The sequence below is a fragment of the Rhea pennata genome, chromosome 11, assembly GCF_028389875.1.
Source record: "Rhea pennata isolate bPtePen1 chromosome 11, bPtePen1.pri, whole genome shotgun sequence".
NCBI classification, from domain to species: Eukaryota; Metazoa; Chordata; class Aves; order Rheiformes; family Rheidae; genus Rhea; species Rhea pennata.
Window position 1 is genome coordinate 21,507,558 of NC_084673.1, and position 20,051 is coordinate 21,527,608.

The 20,051-nt window shown below is 43.7% G+C and overlaps 1 protein-coding gene across 2 annotated transcripts in view; it reads right to left on the minus strand.

Annotated features, from left to right (window-relative positions):
- Positions 1-20,051, minus strand: part of LOC134145314 (vascular endothelial growth factor receptor kdr-like) — a 142,479-nt gene that overhangs the window by 89,386 nt on the left and 33,042 nt on the right. For both annotated transcript variants that reach the window (XM_062584699.1, XM_062584698.1), the window contains exons 2-3: positions 13,961-14,057; positions 9,810-10,021 (exon numbers count right to left, since the gene is read on the minus strand). In XM_062584699.1, the coding sequence (XP_062440683.1) occupies positions 9,810-10,021; positions 13,961-14,057 (309 nt within the window). The remainder of the gene's footprint in view (positions 1-9,809; positions 10,022-13,960; positions 14,058-20,051) is intronic.

The window sequence follows — 20,051 nt, forward strand, 5'->3', positions numbered from 1 at the left end:
ACCTGAATTGCCATATGTCTAGCCAGTAGCTAGAATTACACTGTCCCAGATCACAAGCTACAGTCTGAGCTGGAAGCCAAAACATATAAATCTGACCTTCTACGATCAGTATTTAAAATCTAGAGAGTGTTTTAAAATGACCATGCAATTAATGACAGTAGAAGGCAATTTCTGGGTTATAATGATTTGGCTGGGAAAGGATTTGAAATGCAGTTGATTGTTAATGCCTAGTAGATGTCAAGTCTCATGGTCATTATTCCTGCTCTACTTTGAAAAGAAGAAAAAAAAAAGAGGTGTTATTTTATGAGAGTCCCTCTCTTTCACACAGTACCGTGAGGCTTCCTAGAAGATTACAGCAGCAGATGGCTATAATTTGTGTTATCTCAGTGCTTTATCCAGTTTACAGTTTTAGCCTAAAGACAATTCTCCCTCCATCAGAGGCCTCCTCTCCTCCCTATTTTTATCTGCAGTGCTGGAGCTCTCAAACAAGATGGACCACCTATGCAAGCTCGTGGAGCCTCTCCTAACCTGAAGATGCTAAGGAGGCTGTTACTTGCAAGGCTAAGCCGCTGCTGTTTTGACATGAGACCTTGAACATGAGGGTCGGCAGAACTGTGGCCATCAAGAAAAGTAGCCCTGGAAGTGAAGGGAAAAGGCTAACGCAGGCAAAGGTCAAGCGCTGGCTCATAACTCGGGGACTGGCAGTGAGGCCAGCGAAGCTTTTTTTCCCCCTAACTCTGCAACTCTTTGTGCAAAAATTAACATCATTGAGCACCCAAAAGTAACAGCACACAGAGCACAAGAGCGAGCCACTGTGGATCCCGTGGACAGTGTGTGTTGCCTGGGTTCACGTGTTGCTCCAGCTGCTCTCGTGAGCAGGAGCAAGCCAACTCCACTTGAACTGGTAAAGAGACGGTCTGAGCAGAAGCCCCATCCTGGCACTGTTCGCTTAACATAAGCAAATGTGAAGTGGCTCAGCTTTGGCTCTTCTTAACAAAATGACGAAGAATAAATACTGAATAGGGACCTAATCAGCTGCCAGCTGATACCTTTGGAATGGCTTGCACAGACCAAAAAATAATTTGTTATGAAACGCCTAAGTAGTTCAGCCTGACCATGATATGGAAAAATGATCTGCTGGAGCACTAGGGAGTGTCCCCACCAGCTTCTATAAATACGTTCACCACCTTCAGTTAATCAGCAATCAGTTAACTCCTTGTAAAGAAGTGTCTCAGAGACAGAACTTCTTGAAACAAAGGCGACAGGGTCACTTTTCTTTAAAAACGATAACCTTGGCCTGAAGGAAGATCTCCATTTCCAGCTGGTGTAGATCAATTACGCTCAACTGTTACAATCTGGAGAGCTGTGATGTGTGAAATGCAGGTGCCGTCCTGCAACAGAAGACTTGGAAACTCTCTGCACCCAGCAGGACTGAACTCAGAGGAATAAATTCTCAGCAAAGAAACACTTTATGAAAACAGGGTATTTCCCTGTCACCGGGTACATCTGTTCCTCCTGAGTGGGGAAGGTGATATGCCCTATGAATAGGATAAGCACAAAGAATAATTTACCGTGGGCTGCAGAGCTCATTACAGGTGAAGAAAGACACGAGTGGCAGTACACTAGGGACTTATCAGCTGCGGCGGCAGCTCCGAGGAGAGGACGAGCCCCTTCCCTTCGGCCCCAGCCTGGCTGTCTAGCTGGGCAGGTCAGTGGGAGTTTGCAGGAAGCTGCAGCGCGGCTGGGGCGGTACTGTTTACCCAACGCAGCTCGCGGAGACACACAAACAGAAGAGCTGAGGAAGCAGAGGCAGCGGGACGGCGGAGGGGCAGGGGCCTGCTGTCCAGCCACAGCCACAGAGCCCGGCAGAAAAATCAAGCGTGCTGCGCACAAAGGAAACTCAAAGGTCAAGTGCCTACAAGAACATTGTTTACCTTAAGGCGGTGAAGCCCTTCATGTTTAAATTCGCATTCTGTCTAGCAGGAGATTAATTGCTGCTTGAGATGAGCTTAGGGAGGGTCCCTTTTAACTCAGCAGGGTAACAGCGATCGCCTAGGGAACATGCAGTTCCCTGTTTGAGCCCCACGGTGACAGCAGGTGAACCCAGCCGGGGCAGGCACCAGATACGGACTCCTTTGCCTCTCAGTGACATCCGCTCTCTTGCTTGAGTTATCTGTAATATAGCTGGGTACCCACCAAGAAGCGGTGGAGGTTTGCAGTTATGTCATTCTCACTTGCTGGGTAAAGCACTGTTTGAGTCCTGTTTTCCAGCATGCTTCCAGCCCTGTCCTGCCAGCTGATGAAGCCAAAGGGACTTGAAAGCACTCAGCATCCTGCAAGGCCAGGAACTCAGTGTGCTGCAAACTCGAGCGCTCTCCTACAGCTCCTTACTTTTCAGAGTTACCTCACCAGCCTCTGTGTTCAAAACACCCTCTTGAGACACACACATAGGATTTTGTACAGGGTTTTTGGCACTTTTCATTTCTGTTCAGATTTCATACATTGTGAAAGCAATTTGTCTCCTGATATTTGTATCATATCTGCAGTGGTGGAGAAAACATCACCTCTCCCTTCAGATATAATCCATCACCCCACAGAGATGATGAACACTAAATGTCTCTTGAGGACATTCATGCATTTCTGTACATTTCTGTGAAATTCCAAAATGGTCTCATTTTGCATCTCTCTTTGTTCCTGCTAAAGATGTTTCTCTCACCCTCACTATTTACTTTCTTAATTCAGGCATACCTTAAAAGAGTAGACTAGTTGGGAAGCCTGGATGATGAGAGTCTCAGGTTCTTTTTGACAAATTTCCATAAAGTTTGTCTTGATCACTGTCAAGAACACTAAGAGTAGGTTCATAATCTGTTCTTTATGTTAAAAGGATCATTAGCAGATAAGTAACACTTTGATCAGAGTATTTTGGAAAACATTGCGAGAGAATTGCCTAGTCTGCTCTATTCCTCAGGCTAACCTATCAAACCTACCTTCTTTTAGGAACAGGAGTAACTTTTATAATGTCACTTGTCCAGAAACTGCATCTTTAGAAATAAAGGATTTTTTTTTCAGTTTGGCAGGCAAATTAAAAGCACTGGTGGTGGAATGTTTAGATTAAACAAAAAGTAGAATATTTTATCTTTAGGCAAAACAAAAATTACTGCAACCCACCCCCAGAACCCTTTCTGAGTCAACATAAAGCATTCTGTTTTGGTCAAATGAAATACATTCTTCCCTTGGAGATTACAGTTAGAAACACAAGAACATTTGTAGAGAAAAATATTACTTAAAAAATGTTACTTCAAAAATTGTGGAATTAAAAGGTTTCATTGCCAAACAAAATAAAGCCAAAATGGAACCTTTCTTTCTTTCTCTCTCTCTCTCTCTCTCTCTCTCTCTCTTTTTTTTTTAAGATCTCCATTCTTGGGCTGAAATGATGTTTTGAGCATCAGATAAATTCATAAATTACGGTTCCCCAAGCACTTGAATTTAGACAAGCATAGTCTTTGTAGAAATTACTTCACCAGTTTTACTTGAAATCTGATCACTGAAGAACTGATCTCCTATATGAGCTGCTTCCAAAGGCACAGCTTGGGTAAGGCTCAGCAATCAGCAATTTCTGGATGGATAAGCAATGGGAAGGAAGACATAGGGGAATGTGTGTGTGATTTGGACTGTCAGGCTTTCATTTAGAAAATCTTTATCAATGAAAAGGAGGAGACTGTTAAGTCCTCCTGCTGCGATGTTAACTGCTATCACTGACTTAGTACCAGAAACTGATGCTGCTTGCTCACATCCTATCTTACAAGGCTCCTCCACTTGAAAGCACAGCTTTAGGATATGACTTGAAGGTATGGAGTGTCTTGATTCAGGATTGAGAGTGCCCTACTTTCCCCCTGGATCAGGCACTTACAGCTTGAGGAACAACACCGAGGGCCCCGCACGCTGACATAGCCTGTATTGCCACTTTGCGTGGCCCTAACCTCTGTTGACTAGAATATGGGTGCCAAAGCCTTCCACCACTCTGCGAGACAGTCGGCTTATCTGCTAGGCTCCACACTGAGCAGACAGGACACTATTTGCCTATCTCAGCTTGCTGAGTGTCTGGCAGCAAGTGTAGCTGTCTCAGTGTCTCCAGCGTAAAAGAAGGAAGAAATGCAGCCCCAGCTCTCTTCCCACTGGTAATATCTTCTGGAAAGCAAGCCAAAGCCCAAGTCAGAGCTGTCACCCTGGACCTGCATGTCTACTTCTCACATTCACATTATCTCTGTGAACTGTCAAGTGAATTAAGGAGGCAGAAATCAGCTTCAAAGAATGTCAGAACGAAAATATGATCTCATGTGAGGGGTGCTTTCCTGCACTTCCAGCCTCTTTAGATTTTGCTCAGTGGGGAAAGGATGAGAAAGATGGGGCTTCACACCTCTAGGCTGCACCATCTGGTAAGGAGGAGCCTGCCCTGATGCAGTACTTGTACCACCTTCCCTCATTATTCTTTGCAACGGCAAGAAATTGCTCCTATTCTTCACTCAGTGTCTCGCTGTGGGACCCAGCAAACAGCGAGATTCATGGTTTGACAGGACAAGCTGCTTGGATGCGTCCTCCCTTTTCCTTCAGACTGGCTAGTGAAAGATTTTCCTGGGGCTATGTCCGCATAGATAGCTTAAACGGCTCTTGAGCGCCATAAGGAGCCTTAAGTGCCCTTGAGCTCCCATATAAAAGTCTCTGTCTCACCTGAAACTTGATTTCAGTTTCTTGTGCTCTGAATCCCTGCAAGTACTGCACTATGGCTCAGGCCTAGAGGGCTGGTACTTCATGTTGGCCACCTGAACTTAAGAAGTAGCCAAAACTCAAGTTCTGAGCAGGGGCAGCTTCTAGTTACATTGTGTTCATGTGAAAGTCAGTCCTGAAAGCCAAATGTATGGAAACAAATTAGCCCACCCACCCTGCCCTGCACCTAACTCACAGTGACTTCAGCTTCCAGCTTTCTGATTTTCCACCTCCTTACTTCTGACTTTCCACCTCCTTACTTCTGACTTTTACTCCTCACCCTTCTCCTCAGACCTGAAGCTGAAAAGGCAAGGGTAATAGTCCAAAACCTCCTGTTCAGCAGGGCCCACCAGGGCTTTTACAACACACAAAAGCTTGTTGTAGGTTTTCAGTGGTACATTCTCATTTGGTACTGAAAAATCACCAAACCTAACCAGGGAAACTGGGAGTGCGCTGCCCCTAAATGTCTCTGCTTGCCTGCTGACAGCACGTGTGATGTCTGTACATCACTAGGGACCTCTAAGACCAAATAAAAAAAAATATAACAAATGAAAACAGGAATAAAGGAAAGAATTAATTTTATGTATATCTAGTCAAAAGTTCTTGAGCTCGCATTCCCTTTTCCAGAGCTTTGTGGCATGCCTGTAAACATCATCCTTCTGATGGAGTCCAAGGGGTAGGAGATCCTATGCAAGCTACAGCACTGGGTTACTAGGCTTTTAAAATGCCCAAGAAGCAGAGAAGAAAGTAAATGAAAAAAAAATCACTTAAGCTGATGCCTCACAAAGCTTTTGAAATGAAAACTGAACACAACTTTGCTAGAGGGAAGTAAAAATAGGGAAAGGTACGTGTAAAAAAAAAAAAAAAGTGGTTAATATTACATGTTGGTTATCTCTGTCATTTCCAGAACTATATTGCTTAACAAAATAATAAAGACCTAGGTATTTGCTACTGGCCTAGCCAGCCCAGGAAAGCTGCCCCTAATGTTTAAAGGGCGTTCTAGGATTCTTCAGTTCGTGAATTATCAATGCAACTCATGCATATATTGTGAATGACAGTCCATGGGACGTCAGTCCTTTTCTGTGCACTTCTCAGGTGATCCCTGTCTTTGCCAGGATTTAGTGTATATGTGTGTGTGTGTGTCTATATATATATATATATATATATATATATATATACGTATAAGCATATGTATATATTCAAAGAATGAACTACCCTAGGCACAAGCAGGAATTGGCTATTCTGTGCTAGCATACTTGGACCCTTGTGGGGCAATCATCACTGATATATCATGATGTATCATGCTCATATTAGCAGAAGCTAGCTCATGCTCCTAATCCTGATTCATTGCCTGAGTGGAGCAAAAAGGTGTAACAAATCTAATACCATTACAGAACAGAGCTAGGGACTGCAGAAAGGGAAACCAGAGCAAAAACTGAGGCAGCATTTCAGTTGGTACAGGGCGCTCTTCCAGCTAACACCCTGAGGACCATCTTACTTTGAAATAGTTGCTGTGCTGACAATACCTGTATTTCAAACAGCTGAGAGCTGCAAGTCCTGACTTCTGTCTAGGCTGAGACCTCGAGTGGTACTTTGGGAAGGTAGATAAAATCTTTGCTTGTTTTTTTTTTTCTTGTTTTCTCCCTTTCCTAAGCTATGTTAAATTTTACATGTCTTAGGAAAGACAGAATATTGGACAAAAAAAAAGTCAGCCTGCACTTTGCTTTGATATAGGAATCACAAAAAATTAAAATAAATGAATACGTCTGTCAGAGGGAAGCATCCGTTCAGTTGGGAAGGGTGATTGCAGGAGACTGGTGAGTGGCACTGGCTTTTGTCTAGCTGGCCTTGGCAGCATGGGCAGTGGAAATGCCGTCACATGAGCCTTTTAGTCTGTGGGCTCCTAGGTGGGCAACCAGTTTTCAGGGAAGAGTGTTTTCAACATTGTATTTTCAACAAGGAGGTGCGCAACAGGAGAAGGGAGCTGTCTGCTTTTTAATTAAGATCACTGGGGTTTGCAGCTGCAGCGGGAAGCAGAAAAGGCCTCGGGAACAATTATTCAGGATAAAGATCCTGAGTTCTCTCTCCCTCCAGACTGTCCGTGCACAGCTGAGGCATGGAGACTGACCCTGCCGCCATCGGGTCCCTTATGATCCGACTGATGTGCAGGGGTCACGGCTCAGCTGCACCGTGAGGGGAGAGCTGCCGACTGCCAGATTGTAACAGAGCTTAGAAACTCCACCAGGGAGGCTGTAAAAACAGAAGCAAGCACAGGAAATAATAGCCAATAAGCAGGGCTTCCGATACAATCATGTTCTCATTTCAGTGTCAAGCAGCAGGCCAGGAATGAAGGGAAAAATACCATTCCCTTTCCTTTTTTGGCAATAATGGCTTATAACCTCAGAGGAACCTCTAGCCTTTAGGGACTGGCTCAACGTCTTCTCACTCCACGTGGCTCAGCCGTATAAATACCCTGCTGAGCACTCACTCCACAGAAGGTCCATAGAGGTATCTTCTGGACCTCTCCCTGGCCTGGCACTCCCAGGGAACTCAGCTTTTCACTTGGAGACAGCTGATGAGTTTCTTAGTGATGCCCAGACAGCGAAGGGCCAAGTTCCTTAGAAAGGCATGTTTAAATATTGAAGAGAATCACAGGCACATTCTGAATGCCTTGCTCAAATCCGTAGAGCCCACGCTGGCAAACAGCCTTCTTGTCCCCAAAACAGCTTGATGGTACTCAACAAATAGATACAGGAATTTCAGGGGAAGAAGAGCATGCCCTGTGGACAGCATCCATGATGAGGTAGAAAACACTTTATTTCACTGAGGCTAAGCAGCTTCCTTGGACTGGCAGGTCGAATCTCAGCAAGCACTTGGGGGCTCAAAGGTAAAACTGCTGCCCTAGAGCTCCTCTGTGCAGTGGATAAGCAGTTGGCTCTGCAGGACATGGACTAGATGGTTCCCTACTGACCATCTTTTCTTGCTAGCTGAGCTATGTAGTGTATAGTACAAGGTGGTGCCTATACTTCCCTCCGTAACATTTAAAGCATAGGAGTCTGAGTAGGGAGAGAGTACCACACAATGAAATTGCACCTGAGAGAGGATATTCTTTGAGGTGATTTAGAGAGAACAGTCATCCACTGCTGTTTTTACGGGGAACCTTGGCATAGCAGACTCAGGCAAGTGAGAGGACATCCTGTGATTTTTTTTTTTTCAGATTAGCAATGTTCCAAGTCCTCACCAGTAAGCATTTCATAACTTGAGTTATTTTCTTAAGGAAAATGCTCAGGCGGTCCCAAAAGATCTATAACATTTCCTGCACGTGCTCCCACCATAGAGTAATGAAGTCCTGGATAGCCAGCCAGGGCACTGAATCAGGACAGAGAATGGAGTTTTTCAATGCACTATTTCCTGTAGTTTAGGCATTGGGTTGAGTTAACAATATTAGATGTGGGGCATCTGAGCAGTGTGTAATGAGAAAAGGAAACAGCTCAGCACAAGAAGTAGGGTGGATAAAGAAACCAGGGCTTAGAGTAACAAGGGAAAAATAAGAAAAAAGGAAATAGAAAAGGAGGGAAAAAAATGACTGCAGGAACCAACAAGTAACACCAAAAAGCTATTTTCCGATAAGAGGAAGACTTGCTGGGACAGCAGGATAAGGGCAGAACAGGACTATTTTCAACATACACAGAAAGACAGGAAAATCTAATCCACATGAATCAAACAGATGTGTTCACCTGGTAGCTCAGAAGTTAATTTAGCTGTGTGGACATATACCAATCCCCTTAGCAGGCACATCAGGCCTCCTCATGGTTTCACTGTAGTTAACAGTACCATGAGACTACTGAAGCTGCCTAGCAAATGCTTTAGTATTTCCTATTAGCAAATGATTTGATGAACTATTCAAATAGTATCAGTCAAATTCATTCTCTCTTTAGTGTCTGTTTTAATAAGACTATTCAAGTAATCATACTTTAGCAATTCTTGGAAAAAATGAAATTCACTCATTTGCATGAGTATGCGTGGGAACAGAATAGTAACGCTACTCTGTGCCAGTGGAGTTTGTGTCATACCCTATTCAAGACACAAAAGGTCAGCTACTTCATCTGACTACTTAGAATCTGAATTTGGAAGATCCAGGATGACTCAACAGTTTAATAATGCATTTGTCAAGTAGATTTGAAAAAAATACCAGAATTTTCCAGGAATATTCTTTTAACAAAAATTCATATTATTGAAATTGCTGTTTAGGCGTTCTGCTGTTAGGCGTGCAGAAAACCATGCTCATCTGAAGTTTCCACGTATTATCAGATCTGGATTCAGTGATTCTCACATACGGAGGAAAGACAGCTCAAAATAAACAAAAGCGAGCAGTGGGCCATTTTTTTTCCAAAAATCTCTTCAAAATTTGTTATTGTTCAATAAAATATTTAGAATGCACTCATCATGCCTTTCAGATGTGGACGACAGAACAGTATACCAATGTGTAGGAGAGAGGAATTATGGAGAATATCAGGGAATCTTGAAAACTAGATTGTCCCATCTACTTTTGTGTCCTGAATAACTGATACAGCAACTTCTTTTAAATTTCCTTCCCCTTTTTTTTTTCCTTTTAACAATTAAAATTCCTTTATGCCAAAGGGTCTTACTATCACAGTGCTTTTGCCAAGCTGCTTCTTGGATACCTAAATCCTCTCTCTTCTGCTTCCTCCTTGTTTATGAATCAGTTATTCAGGACACAAAAGTAGATGGGACAATCTAGTTTTCAAGTCTTGTAATTAAACAAGATAGATATATTCCAGTTCTCATGTGTGTGTCCCTGTGAATTCAGCTGACATGGAAACCCAATATGTAATCCAACTTCTTCAAAACGCCAAAGCTGCTGTTTGGTCCAACACTGGGCCAGTGGGGAGGTGAGGTTTGTTAATGCATCTGGACTAGATCGCCTGTTCTAGCTAGCACAGATCCAACAGTTAACACTGCTTATATTCCCAATGCCCAGAAAGGAGAAAAGCCCCAAGAACAAATCAAAATGAAGTTCTTACCTTTAACAAACACATAAATTTTGGCCATGAGATCCTCGTTAGATGGGAAATTGTCATGAACGCAGATGAAGTAACCAGTGTCATTTGCTGTGACCTTCCTCATGACAAGCATGCTGCAGCTTTGCCTTGTGTTATTGCGGCAATTATTTATGTGTATCCTGGGGTCTTCTTTCTGCTCCTCTCTCAAAAGCCAGCTTACAGAAGGTGCTCCCCTGTCAATACAACACACGAAAATTAAAGATGAGTTCATGACCAGACAAAACTCGGGCTTCCTTCTGGCCATTTCATATAGATATTCCCAGAGTTCATACTCTTGCCATTTGGCAATGAATGAGAAAAGCTGTAGGGTGCTTGTATTTCTAGCCAGAAGATAAAATGGATCACCCAACACTCTTCCCCACAGCAGGCTGCAGTGATTTAGCAAGCTAATTCCTAGAGAGAAGTTTAATTTTGATTTTAAGAGACAACCTCAGTACAATGTCTTTCTTTTAATAATACTATATTTTAGCTGCTTCAAACATTAGAAAGTACCAGATAAAATTACATGTTTCTTCCAAGCTGCAGAATTTGCATATTTTAACAGTTAAATTAACTTATACTTTCTTTCAACTCTAAGGCTGCATCAAAAGAGAAGAACATTTACGTAACTTCTCCTCACCTCTCCTGCTTAATCAGACTTAATCAACTTAATCTTGATTTTGTGAAGGGTCTGGAACTAATCAGATTACAGATCTTAGGTATCTGCTCAAGACACATTTTTCCTACTCACCTCGTCACTGCAGTCAGAACATAAAACTAGCAGGGCAGATACACCATTTCACCTACCTGATGTATTCGTTGCCTTATCTATGATCACAGCTAATGTCAAATACAATTCTACATAGTTCACGGACAAAAACCAAGATCTTTGTATAAGCTGTTGTGGAACTCAGAGAGAACTTTCAGTTGACCTAAGTTAGCTCAGTAACAGGCACTAGTTGTGCTAGTCCTGTTGTGTTAGAAACATCAGGGCATACCATGGGAGCAGGAGCTCTTGGAGCTCTGTTCAGCATGGGATGTGCTCGTAGGGCTCTAGTGGAATGTAACTGTTCATGCGATTAAGATTATGGCCTTTCTGTAAGAGATTGTTTTTTGCTGCTCAGTGTGGAAACTGATGGAGTATCAGGAGTCTGTGGATTCTTCTGGAGAAGTTGCAGTTTGTGTTAAAGGGGGGCAGTTTCTCTTTCCGTGTTTGCAGAGAGAGCCCACTCCGTTCAAAAGCACAAGGAGTTCACTGACTCCTTCTCAATGAGTTCCTATTGACCTAGTGGCATTTGCTGAGCTGGGGAAGGAGGAAGACCCTCTGAACTTCTCCAACTGAGCATAGCCAGGAAGAAGCTCAGTCTGGACACATCAGTTCAGTGTAGAGATGATCATACTTAATGCATCTAACAAGCATGCTGTGTAGGATTTCCAGTTAGCTAGTAACTCTGCTCTTTCTGTACCTGTTGCTTTCTAGCGGTGCAATAGGTGCAGCAAGGGAACGTGTATGCCTGTAAACTCTCAGTGATACTTAAACAAACATCCTCTTGGCCCTCGTTTCTGCCCGTCCTTTTGTCGCCTTCCTGAAGATGATGCGGACATGGGGCTGAATTCTTGAGGTTATTTCCAGCACGTAGCTGACTGAGAAAAGTGTGAATATCCTCTCTGGTGAACAGCCTCACCCTCATTTTTGGATGCACTGTTGACTTGAACAACTCCACCTCATCCGTCATACCAGCTTCCTGTCCTTCAGAGTTCTGAATTACTTTTTGATGGGGAAGTCCCTACCCCGTGCTCTTTCCCAACTCTACTAACGTCATTAACGACGTAATGACAACCTCTGTCAAAAAATGGGACTCATGGCCCTGCATATGGAGCAATGCCACTTCACATTCAAATATTCAGCACCCACTGAGTGCTGCGGTCCTTGCCTCTCTCCTGTTGCCCCGTCTGTGCTCTGCTGCTTGATGTCTGCCAGGGTTGGCAATCTGCAACAGTGGCTCTGTAGAACAGATGAGGGATTTCACACATCTGTATTTCCTTAAACGTGCCCACCTTTTCTGCCAGGATATTTTATCCAGTTAGAAGATGAAGACTTTAGCCTTTGCTTTGGGGTTTTTACAGATCTGGCAGAGGGGAGTTGCAGCAGCAGCAGCAGCAGCAGTAGCAGCAGCAGCAGCAGCTTTGACCAGGCTGCCAAACATGAGGAAATCCTGGTCAAGAATCTCAGAAGAATGGAGTTTGACAGAGAAGGGAAATTCACACTGAGTTACCTCAGTTTTCAACAGCTTCCAGCTCTTTCTACTCTCTTGTGCTGCAGTCCACACAGACCTAATGCTCATTGGGAGTAGGAATAACGTCAGAGCTTCCTTCTGGGCCAGTTTGTGAGTGTGCAGGTGCTCATGTCTACATGATTGACATCAGAGGACCTGATATAGGGGGATCTCGCACTCAAAATGCAGAAATCGCAATTCTAGCTTCTAATCCCTGCTGTTGTATGATGTGAGGCAAGTAACTGAACTGCTCTGGGCCTCTTTTCCCATGTTAACATGGAAGGTAATACTTTTTTACCTCTCAGGCCTGCTGTGTGGATTTATTGCCTCACATCCATAAAGTAATTTGGGATGACTGCCAGCACTACGGAAGTGCTAAAGACATAACAATTTCTTCATTCGTTTGTTCATCTGTTGATTTGAGGAAAATAGGATGCTCCTACAGACTAAGAAGGCAATGAACTGCTGTAAAGTAGTGATTTAATTGGCCTGGAGCACCACACTGAACTCAGGTCCACATAACATGGTTTATTGAGTATTTAGATTTAAAAGGACAGTTTAAACTTTATTGCCTTCATGATTGCTGCTTGCCAAACTAAAAATATCATTGTAAGGTTATTTTGACCTCAAAAGCCACACGGCTAGCTGCAGGTATTTGGAGAAAACTGACTTACACTGCAGAAAACATCACAGATGTATGCAGTATGAATGCCTTTCACTATAACAATGAATTAAATAGACTGGGACAAAGATCCGAAGAGGCATACGTGCCAGCATAAACTACAGCTCACGTTTCACCTTCCCATTGTGTTTTCTTACTGTCTCCAGTAACTTCTGTTGCAGGAAACTAAACATATACTGGCTACAGGTAACAGTCAAGAAGACTTTGCCAGAAGGTTTAAAAATAAAAATAGTGTGCATGCATGAGAAAGAGAGAAATTGTGGATAGTTTGTACTACCTTAAGCCTTCTCTTTTACAACACTCTCTAAAGACATTAAAAAAACAACAAGCTTGGCCTATAAATCACACTCAGAACAAGTGCCACCTCCTTACATCACAGTCTGAGGTCCTTCGCGTGACCGAGCAAGAAAATGCAGGTTCTGACACAGCAGAAAGTGCCCTGACTCTCTGCATTTATTACACAGTTGCCTGCCGGTCAGCTGTGGCCATACACTCCACATCCCACATTTCTAGAGGATCATCTCCCCATAAACACAAGTCATTACCAAAATTTTGCATTTTCCTTATAGGGCTAGTTTCTACACACTGTGCCGAGAGTTGAAGTGTTTTCAAAATGTATGATCAACAGTCTGGTGTTTATGAGTCCTGGCTATCTTTGATTTAAAGGATATAATCTGTTCAAACAGGTCAGATCTTTGAATGGCCATGTACTAACTGCTCTTTATTTAATTGTCATCTCATAGGCTGGACAATATCTGAGGTCAGGAAGTTTAAGCACATATACATAGAATGGGCTGATTACAAACCCTGGTGATCCTGTGTGTCATTTAGTTACACACAGTGAGTGAAAGATGCATTTTAGCTATGCAAGAGCTGAATCTGAACGTATTTACAGAGGAGGATTTTCCAGTCATGTCGTTAAGTGAGATACATCCCCCTCCCATAAGCTTTCCCATGTGCTGACTCAGGAGTTTGTCTGGGTCCCTTTACAATGTACAGAAACCAAGCTGAACATTGACTAAATACTTTCCTCCCTGCTCTAATACAGCCCATTACGTTGCATGTGCAGGATCATGGCTGTGCAGCAGTCTTTGCTCTCCCCTACCCAGAAGCTGTACTGTGCCAAGGTAATCAATAGACCCAAGGGAATCCAGCACTACTGGAGCAATCCTTACCTGCATTTTACTTTTAGGACGTCTCCTGGAGAAAGTACAATGTGGTCTTTTGCAATGCTCAGTGTTGGTTTCTCAAAAAGTTCTTTCTCAGCAAGACCTGACCCAAATAAAGAAAAAGCATCATTAGGCAGGCAATTCAGTATGTTTTGAACAGACACAATACTGCTGAGGAAAGCTTTTTGTTTTGTAAATAGTGCCTAATTTGGGGGCCCATACAAGGCTTTCATTTATATTGATGCAATTCAGTTGAGCGTAGAGTTACATGGTATCTAGTGAGCTTGTGTTTCATTTCATTATTCATCTCTCTCTTTTGTAATACTGGCACCTGCACTTCTGCTGATAGTCTCTCCTCTATTCAGATTTGGCTGTATCACTGGATTATTGCAATTTTAGGACAAAAAATTAGTTTCAAAAGGATATTATACACACACAAAAGTGGAAGGAATTCAGTCTTTGGGTAATAATTTGATGTATGATATTAGTAATGTTTAAATTCATAACATTTTAATCAATGGAAGAAGAAAAAACAAAAATTTTGAGGAATGCCTCCTTCCAGTTATCAACCGCAAATAATCTGCTGTATTAAAAGTAAAACAAAAGTCTACAATTTTCCAAAGCAATATTCACAAATATTGCATTTGAACTAAATAGCAAGCTGCCTTATTTGAGGTTGCTGTAGTTGTATTCTCGTATAATGATTCAAGGCAAATTTGCAGTAATGTCTGGGACCTGATTATCAGTGCTAGTGTGACGAGGATGGCCAGGTCTCTAATGATGATGGTCAGTAATGGCAGAGGTCTCTTTCATCATCATCTCCTGGCTCAGGAGATGTCTTCTGAACAGTCCTGTTTCCTAAGCCTCTGCAGCAGCAGAACAAGAACGCAGATACAGTTTTCCTGTGCTCCCCTCTGCACTAAAGCATAGTTTCTGCATAAGCAGTTCCCAGCCAGTGTGTGAACACTGTTGCTACTCTGTGACAGATCTGAAAACCAAGGCACAAGAAAGCGATGTGACCTGCCTGACCTCTCACAGGTCATCGGCAGGGCCTGGAAAGCAGGTTGTATCTGCTGACACCAGTATGGGGCTTTGGCCGGTGGACCAAGCCTGCTGCTTTCTGTGCCTGAATTCAGCAGATTCAGCACTCTGAGTCTTCCTGTCAACCAGCTTCAGAAAGTTTAACATGAAACTGTCCTAAATGAGAAGCATATCTGAGTGTATATCTCTGCTGATATAATTTTCAGCGAATGAACTGAGAAGAAACAGAAGTGAGGTTGGCCAGGCTGGTTTCCTTGTCCAAAATAAGAGTAACATAATCAAGGAAAGGACAAACAGGCTTAGATAAGCATCTCAATTTCCAAAGCTATGACATTAAAGCCTTATGTTTTCTTTCCCCTCCTGCTCTTCACATCTATATCTTCTCCTTTGCCTTGAACTTGATAAGCCAGAAATATTCAGCTGGGCTTATAACAGAGGCATTAATCTCAGCAGAACATTGATAACATATCTAACAAAAAGAGAAACATCAGAGTTTAACTTTTCAACTGGATGAAGCAGTGATTTTCTTGCCTCCCACCTCCCATCTCCTCTCATCTCCCTTTTACTAGATTCAAGTGAAACCCTCTTTGCCTGGCTTATTCACTCAGAGAGGCGAGTGAATCACTCCCACTTTGGACAATCTGGTTGCTTCTACAAGCCATTTGAACTCCCATCAGAAATGACCTGCTAATATCTCCTGGCACCAAAAGAGGACTCTGCCCAGAAATCAAAATTTCTAGACTCCTTCTGAAGACAGACTGACCCTTCCTATGGACCTTTAGTGAAGACTTTAAACTAGTCCCGACCACTGCTGAAGACATTGCCCATGCAAAGGCACACTTGCACAGTTTCGCAGTACTGCTGATGCTGTAGGCCTAGCTCCAACGTTCACTGCAGAACAACGATGCAATGTTGGACTCTGGCCAACACAAGCTCCCTCCTCTGCCTTCTTGTTAGATCCGCCTAAAGATGTTCAGGGTGACATGTGCAGGGTGCAGAATCACATTTAGTAAAGAATCAACCCAAGGAGGCCTGAACCACACAGGAGGAGACCTGAGTGGGCAAGTAGGTCCTTGCACTCAACTCAGAGGTCCGTCAGGTTTCTGGAAGCACCTAGTTCACACGGAGCACAGCCTGAGTTTCCGCATGTGTTTATCCCACTGTACTGGGGTAAACCCAGTCTCTTAAGACCATGTGTTGCTCTTTGCAATAACAAACCAAAAAAACAGCCTGTAGCTGTGGAAATGTTTTTCAAGCATCATTTAATTAGCTAGCTGAGGGTTATTTTGGTCCTGTGTAGCCCTCCAAGGATACAGTACTACCATGATACACTCTGGGCTGTTTACGTTGTGACTTCAGCCAGGTGCTGCCTCAACTTAGAAAATCCCAGTCTTTGTAATAATCTTTTATTTGGTTCCTCTTGTGCCTTCAGTTGTTCTTAGGGCTTACGGGGGCTTAGCTGCTGTGTTGAGCTGGTGTTTTGAACAGGGCTGAGCTTTGCTTCTGCTGAGCGAGGGTGACACCACCTGAGGGGTCTGCAGCACAGTGCCAGGCAGCTGCCATTAGACCCGCGCCGCTAATGGGACCGCAGTGCAAAGCGGTCAGTTTTACAATATTTGAGGCTGCTTTTTATAAAAGAAAGAAAAGTTTTTTTCAATTATTCTGTTTACATTTCTGTGCAACTTCTTTCACAAAGCTTATTTTGGCCTTGGGAGCTGAAGAAAAGCATAAGCAAAGGGTAATTTCAGTGCTTTTCTACCCCATAGAGAGCAAGGGTAGAAATTCCTCTGCCACACACCCATCTGATCGCCGCTGCCAGGGGACAGAGGGGTTTTATAAACACGGCGCGTGCCCTTTCTGCCATGCCAGAGCCAAAGCCGAGTGGACTGAAAGAACAAAGTTCTAAGGCCAAACTGGGGGAACGGGGTAGGCTGGGCTCAGTCAGCACGTCCGAATGCCAAAAGCAGCAGGATGACGCTGCACAAAACGCTTATCCTTCCCGTGCTCCCTTAGAGCTGGCCTTCATTTTCAGAGGCAAAGCCGGGGACGGCCCCAGGGCTTGTTGGACGAGAGGAAAGGGAGTTGCTCCACTTGTGTATTTGTTTTATATATTTGAGGAGCCGCACGGCTTTGAGCAGGCATTCGGACTCTGAAAGCCACTTCGTGCGGAGAGGAGCAGGCATGCCGGCTACCTCATACTTGGCAGCGCGTCCCCTTGTTTTCCACAACTACTGCACCCTAACATTTGTTTGGGATTGGATTCTTTTTCGCACTGGTCAGTGGTGCCAAGGGAACCTGTGCTGGAGCGAGATACTGTTTAGCTTGTACAAAGAATGAGTCTTCTGGGACATTTTGTGCAGGTCTTGTATTTGCTGGTGAGCTCTTGATTACTAGAGTTGTGAAACGCAGGCAGGTACGGTCTCGTTCTGGGAAGTGCAGATTTAACCCAATGTTGCCTTCTATAAGCATTTTTTTTAAATATGCCCTGTGGCTGCGGTACAATGCTTCTCCGTCTTAATACGCTACGCAAATGCTCACCATTTACGCATATTTCATTTCCGTTTTATGGCTTTAACCAATACTCTAGCACTTCTCAAAAGAAGTTTTTACTGCTACTGTGTATATTCTGTAAAATCTCTCAAGCCATGAAGGACATCTCTCTAGGGTAGCACTCTGGTTCTCCAGTAAACCCAGAGCCTACAACCTGCTCGTGGTGGAATCCATGCTGCTGGCCGGGGTCCCGCTGAAGCTAGTGCAGTCTGCTTGTGCAGCTCAAATTACAATGTCTGGGCCTAAAATAACATTCTCCCCTTCCCTGCTAAATAATTTTGGTCCTGCTCTAGGGCTACAAGGGTCATAAAATTAAAAACAAGTATTCACGCCAACCATGTCATTACCATAGCAAAGCTCTCAAGAGGAACAAACAGCTAGAGAGGCTCTATTCTGCAGCAAGATGCAGAGAAGGAGCAGGGACCAGCGTCAGCAGGACGGCTGCACCTCCCGTCTGCTTTGTGAAGCTGACGCTGCCGTATGGCTCGGGTGAGGAAGCTGGTGCAGCATCCTTCCTTAGACCCTCTGGGGTGGTTTGGGTTAAGCCGCTTAACAGGTCACGTTGCAGAATTAGCGGAGCGCCCATTGCCTCCCGCAGAGCTGTATGCAGGTCTGAGCAATGCAAGCCCTCTGTACGTCAAGGGCGAAAGACAGGTTCCTCCTGAGAAGTGACCTGGAGTGCCTGACGTTAGGTTCCTGCCCTCAAAAACTTGTTCCCAAAGCCAGCTGACTACAGGGAGACTCGCGAGCTTAGCATTACCATGTGAAAGGTAGAAAGACCCTGGACTGAGGGTCTATCTTGACTCAGGGTGGTTTTGGGGGGGCTATTTCCAAGAATTTATTCCTACCTTTTATTTAGCCCTTACCATTCTTCTCTTGACAGTGAAACCCCAAACACAACACAAATCCTTGGGAATGAAATGTGAAAGGTTGATTGATACAATACCCAGAGAAGAAAAGTATCCTTAAAACCATTTCTCCTGTCATAATCTGATTTTGTAACACAGCCAGCGGTGAACGTGGGAGGATCCCCAGGCAGAGGGTAATGTGTGACCTCCCTCACCTCTCTGTCAGATGATTTCTAGCTCTATCTCACTTGGCTGAGGGAGATCCCTCCCACACTAAACTAACATCTGAATGTTCCTGCTAGCACCATTGCTAAGCATGGATAAAAACTATTTTTAATCTTTGTTTCTTATTGTAACAGTCTTCCTTCAAGCGTCCTCTAGGCACTGTAACTAGCCAGTAGCTATCCTGAAAAGAGCACTCGCAAATGCTTGCTGAGACTGAATGTATCCAGGTACCGTATATAGTGACAGCTAACGTCAATATGATATCTGATTAAGGGATCTGCGGATCCCTTTTGGGCACTGCAGCACACAGAGGAGAGGAAAGCTGAAAGAACCGCAGCAAAGAGCACCTAACCCCTGCATCAGCTGACAAAGAAATAACGACTAGTCAAACAGGAGACCACTGTGTTGACAGCTAAACGAAGCAGGTTTGACTAAGGCCCTGATTCCACAAGGATTTGTGCACACAAATAGCTTTATGCGCATGATTGAACTCCAGGGGCTATTCATGTGTGTAAAGTCACCCTTGTGCATAGATCTGGGCCCTGGGACACATCAGGTCCCATTAGAAGAGACTGGAAGCCAGAGTTTCAGAGTTCATTTTAGCAGGAGGAGGAGAGATGCACAAACACAATATTCAAAAAGTGTTTGTTTATCAGCAATAGGTGGGGAATGCTTTTAACCATGAGCCATGCTTACCTTCAAGCAACTTAAATGTTTTCTGCAAAACTGAAAGTATTTTTGAAGGTCAGAGGCTAGATCAAGAACATAACCGTACTCTGAAAACACCCCATAGATTCAGCGGGGGCTATATAAATGGCATGGTTGTCCCGATCACCAATAATACGGATCCTGCAGATGAAGACTCATGATGCTACCTGCCAGGGAAGAGCTGCTGACACTCAGTCTCTCCCAGCTGCTTTGTATCTGCAGCATTAAACAGCATGAAGGAGAGACAGCAGCCTCTGCTCTGAGATGCCAGGGTCTCCAATCCCAAGCACACAGTGTGAGTACATTTGAAAAAAAAGAGCAGGTGCCAGTTTTAAAAGGGGATTTTTATGAGCATATGCTCAAGGAAATGCTGTTTTCACTGCAATTAGAAAGTTGAAGGATTCAGTGAAAAACTGTGTGTTTCAACTAATGGCCTGTAATCGTGTAAGGATTTATTTGAAGGCCACCCCCTAAGAAAAGAGAAGATAGAGCAGTACTGCCAGCATTATGGTAGAACAAGCCTTGAAATATTTGGTGTATTTTTAAGTCTTTGGCTCCTAAATCACCTTTCCCTTTTTATAATTGAGTAAATTTCTATCACTTTAAAAATTTAAAAAGACATTAGAAAGTAACTAAAAAGACTCATCCTCCCCCCTTTTTTGTTGCAACTTTGAGTGGGAGATGGGCATATGGTTTTTGATTCCACTAGACTCAGATATCGCCAC